At 57.2% G+C, this 4753-nt stretch overlaps 1 protein-coding gene across 1 annotated transcript; it reads left to right on the forward strand.

Annotated features, from left to right (window-relative positions):
- The first annotated feature begins 909 nt into the window (after positions 1-909).
- On the forward strand, positions 910-3901 carry ARF5 (ADP ribosylation factor 5). The gene is made up of 6 exons (XM_065938867.1): positions 910-1108; positions 1642-1722; positions 2052-2161; positions 2627-2698; positions 3186-3311; positions 3416-3901. Exons 1-6 carry the CDS (start codon positions 1042-1044, stop codon positions 3500-3502), a joined length of 543 nt encoding a protein of 180 aa, XP_065794939.1. The 5' UTR covers positions 910-1041; the 3' UTR covers positions 3503-3901.
- Positions 3902-4753: the final 852 nt, after the last annotated feature.

Raw genomic sequence — 4753 nt, forward strand, 5'->3', positions numbered from 1 at the left:
AAGCCAGCATTTGTTTTGTATGTATTGGGTGCGGCACTGACCCAGTCTCTGTCATAAGAGAAATTTAAATTAATTCCTATCTTGCAATTACCCCCTCTGATGCTAAAATCAGTGGGGAAACAACTGGTGAAGCTCTTTGGTGAGAGCCTCCTCACAGGATAGCTGTGCATCAAAAATCGTGGTCCCCAGGTCTGTGGCAGAGTGAGGAAGGAGCTTCAGAGAAGCTACCTGGTGCGACCTGAAAGGCGTTATTGCCAGGGCCTTCTAGGAGAAGGCGGAGTTCTACAGTATACAGGAGTAGGGTCTACGCTGCCCAAAACTGGGGATCTTCCAGTGGTTCTGCTGATTGCGGATTTCTGAAACTAGAGTATTAAGGAACCATGAAGCAAATCTTCCTCCACCTGTGGCGTACTCCGCTCGAGAGTCTGCGGTCACTGAACCACCTGCTCCGTTCCAAGTCCCTCGCTGGGAGCTGAGAGGACAAAAGGAAAGAGGAAGATATTTGCACGGAATTTCCGTTCCCCTCCCCCGGGGGGTGATGCACACCGTCGAGGCTGCTAAGGTTACCAAGAGCTAAACCGGAGCCCAGTGTGCTTTGGACGCAAAAATCCAAAGCCCGGCGACCGGCCGCTGAAGATGGGAGTGGAGGGCCATTACGGAGCGTCGTAGGCTTTTCTCGGCTTCGCTCGGGTTGCTGGTTCAGCTCCAAGGACCTGACAGGCGTGCTAGAAGCCTGGGGAGACCCAGGCCCTTTCCATCTTTGAAACTGGCGCGCTAGCCGTAGACGCGGTGAAGACTCGCTCAGCTTCAGTCCTCCGGAGCCAGGGCCTGGAGGCGGGGCTGAGGGGCGGGGCTGATGTCTGGGGGCGGGGCTAGAGCGGGGGCTGGCCCGAGGTGACGTAGGGCGGGCCGGGACGCGCGGAGGCGGCGGCGGCACCTCCTCCTCCTGCTGCTGCTGCTGCTGCGCCCCATCCCCCAGCGGCCGGCCGGTTCCAGCCCGCACCCCGCGTCGGTGCCCGCGCCCCCTCCCCCGGCCCCGCCATGGGCCTCACCGTGTCCGCGCTCTTTTCGCGGATCTTCGGGAAGAAGCAGATGCGGATCCTCATGGGTGAGGCAGACCAAGCTCGCGGCCCGGACGCGAGCGCCGGCCCCTGCGCAGCCCTGCCGCCCCCGCGTCCCTCCAGCCCCCGCTCACCCGTGTCTGTCTCCGACCCCGAGTCACCCATGTCCTAACCCCCCGGGGGGCACTGCTCGGGTGGATCGCGGTCTGCAGCACCGCCCCCGGGGCCTGACACCCGGAGCTGCGGGCCTGGGTGGGGTGAAGCTCCCTGCGCCCCAGCCCGGCTGGTAAGAAGGGAGGATTCCCCGCCCTTGGAGACGACTTTTAAATGGAGCGCTCGGCCTTTCTCTTGCACCTCTTTCCCCTCAGTCCTCCGCCTCCCCTAGCCCTCTCTGGGGGCAGGAGTTGCCGCTCCCCACCCCGACAGCCCTCAAGGCCCCGAAGGTAGAGAACAGCGCGCACCTGGAGGCGCCCGGGCTCTCCGCCCCCGTCAGCATCTGCTGTCTTGGCCTCTCCCCTTCCCTGGGCTCTAGGGGGCTCCCTCGCTCTCATCTCCATCCCTGTGCCCCTCTCCGTTGCAGTTGGCTTGGATGCGGCTGGAAAGACCACAATCCTCTACAAACTGAAGTTGGGGGAGATTGTCACCACCATTCCCACCATAGGTGAGTTCGGAGGCGAGGTCGGGAGGAGCGGGAGCGCGGCGGGGGCCCTTCCGAGGATCTGCTCGGTATTCTGTCCCAGGCCTTTATCTGCCGGGAACTGACTCTGACATAGGATCCTGCTACCTGAGAAGTGGGTCAGGGTATCTCTATGCGCGGGATGGATGTGACCTAGCGCCGCCCGGTCTGTGGACTGTCGGGCCTCTTGGGGTTCTTTTCCCTGGGGCCTCGATCGTTGCCTTCTGGTTTTGTGTCCCTCCTGAATCCACTTAGTGTTAATGAGTTCCTTCCTTTCAGTACTTTTGCCTCATATGTTGTACCATTATCTGCAGGCTTCAATGTGGAAACAGTGGAATACAAGAACATCTGTTTCACAGTCTGGGACGTGGGAGGCCAGGACAAGATTCGGCCTCTGTGGCGGCACTACTTCCAGAACACTCAGGTTGGGGCTATCCCACCCCCAGGGGAAGAGGTGTTAGGGTTAGGAGGCTGAGGTGTTGGCCCTGAGCCACGAAAAAACCTTCACAGCCTCTCACCCTCATTTGTAGGCGAGCCTCTCCTCATCCTTCAGATTGCCCTTATACTTCTGAGACTTAGCCAGCCACCTTCTGCTTCTCCCTAGAAGCAGAGTTCTGAATCCAAGCTGCCTGATTTAGGGCTCATCACGTCTTTCCCTGTTCCCTCGCACATCTTTTTGCTAGACCGCTTGCCTGAGGGCAGAGGCTGCATCCCTTGCAGGGTGTCTCCAGTTTGTGCTAGAATGTCTGCAGATCATTATGGAAGTTTACTAGATGAGCAGACTTTCGACACAATTAAAGACGGGCAGAAGAGCAAAGGGTCCAGAGGAGGATGTGTGTGTCCCAGACTCCAGAGATAGCTCCTCCTTCCTGTCTTCCTTTGCACCCAGGGCCTCATCTTCGTCGTGGACAGTAATGACCGAGAGCGCGTCCAGGAATCTGCTGACGAACTCCAGAAGATGGTGAGCACCCAGAGCCCCGGGGAAGAGAAGTCTGTGTGCCCCGGTGTGAGAGTCAGAAAGTGCCTCACGGGCCGTACCTTTCTCTTTGTGGGCACAGTCACTAGAAGTAACTCCCCCTGTTTTGAATCAGGGTCAGGTAGAAAGTATAAGACTGATTTTTCCCTTGAATTTTCTCTCCTGTCTTCACAGCTGAGTCTGACAAGTTAAGTGGGGAGGTGGGGAGTTATACCAGGTGGAGGGAAACATCCTCTTAAGTTCTTGTTTTGCCATTTGGAAATGTCATTTTGACTAGGGCAAGTAGTCTAATTAGAAAAAGACCCTTGCTGGACTAAAGGCCAAAATGGCCTTAAGCAGTTGGTAACTCTCTGTCTTCTGTTCAGTAGATGACACAGTATTCTGTTTTTCCCACAAATATGCTAGAAGGTAGAAGGGGGGTGGGGGCTCCCATGCACAGCTGCATTCCACCCACCCCCTTCACCTCCCCCAGCTGCAGGAGGACGAACTGCGGGATGCGGTGCTGCTGGTGTTTGCCAACAAGCAGGACATGCCCAACGCCATGCCCGTGAGCGAGCTGACCGACAAACTGGGGCTACAGCACTTGCGAAGCCGCACGGTGAGGGCCCACCTGGCCCCAGGAAGCCCCAGGTCTGGCGGGAAACAAAGGCATCTTCTTTTTTTTCCCTGCTTGCTGACCTCTTTCTTTCCCCCTCCCTGCAGTGGTACGTCCAGGCCACCTGTGCCACCCAAGGCACAGGCTTGTACGACGGGCTGGACTGGCTGTCCCATGAGCTGTCGAAGCGCTAGCCAGCCAGGGGCCGGCCCCTGCTGCCCGGAAGCTCCCGCGTGCATCATCCCGGGAGGACCAGACTCCCGGACTCCTCAGGCAGTGCCCTTCCCTCCCAGCTCCTCCTCCCCCGCAGACACAGGCCACTGCTCCTGCCTGCATGTTCTCTCTCTTCTGGGAGCCTGGAGCCCCGCTCTCTGGGCATGGAGGGATCTGATCTCCTGCCCGCTGGGACCTGTGGAAAGGGGTTTCCAGGGCCAAGGCCCCTTCTTCCAGAGGAGGAGCAGGGATCTGGGTTTAGTTTTTTTTCTTCCATTTCAGTTGTACCCTTTGGGCCAGGTGGGGAGGGGAGGTGAGGGCTCCGGGTGGTGCTATGATGTGGCACTGGATATTGAGTAATAAATTTGCTGTGGTTTGTACTCCGTGTTGTTTGTAGCCTACAAGTGGGGGGCTGGGTTACTGGCTGCAAAGGTAATATGGTCGTGGCGGGGGCAGGGTTCAAATTTGCTAGGGCTTCCCTGATCGCTCAGCGGTAAAGAATCCATCTGCCAACGCAGGAGACACAGGTTCAGTCCCTGGGTCGGGAAGATCCCCTGGAGGGAGGACATGGCAACCCACTCCAGTTTTCTTGCCTGTGAAATCCCGTGGACAGAGGAGTCTGGCGGGCTGCAGGCCATGGGGTCTCGAGAGTCAGACATGACAGAGACTAAACGACAGCCATGACAAAGCAGCTAAGGCTGCCAAGTCAGCCCCTTACCCAAGCGCGCACACTCGACCTTACCCTCATCTAGCTCAGCTTCTCCCTCCTTACTCTCAAGACTAGAAGTATTTAGGGCCTCCAGTGGAGGAAATTCCATTCCTTCCCCAATTCCATGGGGCCTTTGCTGCTGGTAACAGGCTCTATCTTCATGGGTTGGTAAACCACCTGACTCCCATTTCCCATCCACCTCCCAGCTGCTTAGAGCAGTGCTTAATGATGACTATGCACATTGACACTTGAGGTAGGGAGAATATTAAGAATAAGGACCCTGAGACACACTTCTGAAAATGATTCTTTTGGACTGGTCTGAGACCCAAGAATCTGCATCTCTAAAACTAGCCAGGTGATTCTGTCACTCACAGTCTGTTGGCCTTATTTTATAAAACCTTGGTAGGGTTTCCTTGGTGGCTCAGATGGTAAAGAATCCACCTGCAATACGGGAGGCCTGGATTCGATCCCTGGGTTGGGAAGATCCCCTGGAGGAAGGCATGGCAACCCACTCCAGTACTCT

This window comes from Muntiacus reevesi, chromosome 6 (assembly GCF_963930625.1).
Source record: "Muntiacus reevesi chromosome 6, mMunRee1.1, whole genome shotgun sequence".
Lineage (NCBI taxonomy): Eukaryota > Metazoa > Chordata > Mammalia > Artiodactyla > Cervidae > Muntiacus > Muntiacus reevesi.

Coding starts and splice junctions, on each gene's coding strand:
- ARF5 (XM_065938867.1), top strand. CDS start 1,042: ATGGGCCTCACCGTGTCCGCGCTCTTTTCGCGGATCTTCGGGAAGAAG. Junction 1,109..1,641: donor GCAGATGCGGATCCTCATGG/GTGAGGCAGACC, acceptor TCTCCGTTGCAG/TTGGCTTGGATGCGGCTGGA. Junction 2,162..2,626: donor ACTACTTCCAGAACACTCAG/GTTGGGGCTATC, acceptor CTTTGCACCCAG/GGCCTCATCTTCGTCGTGGA.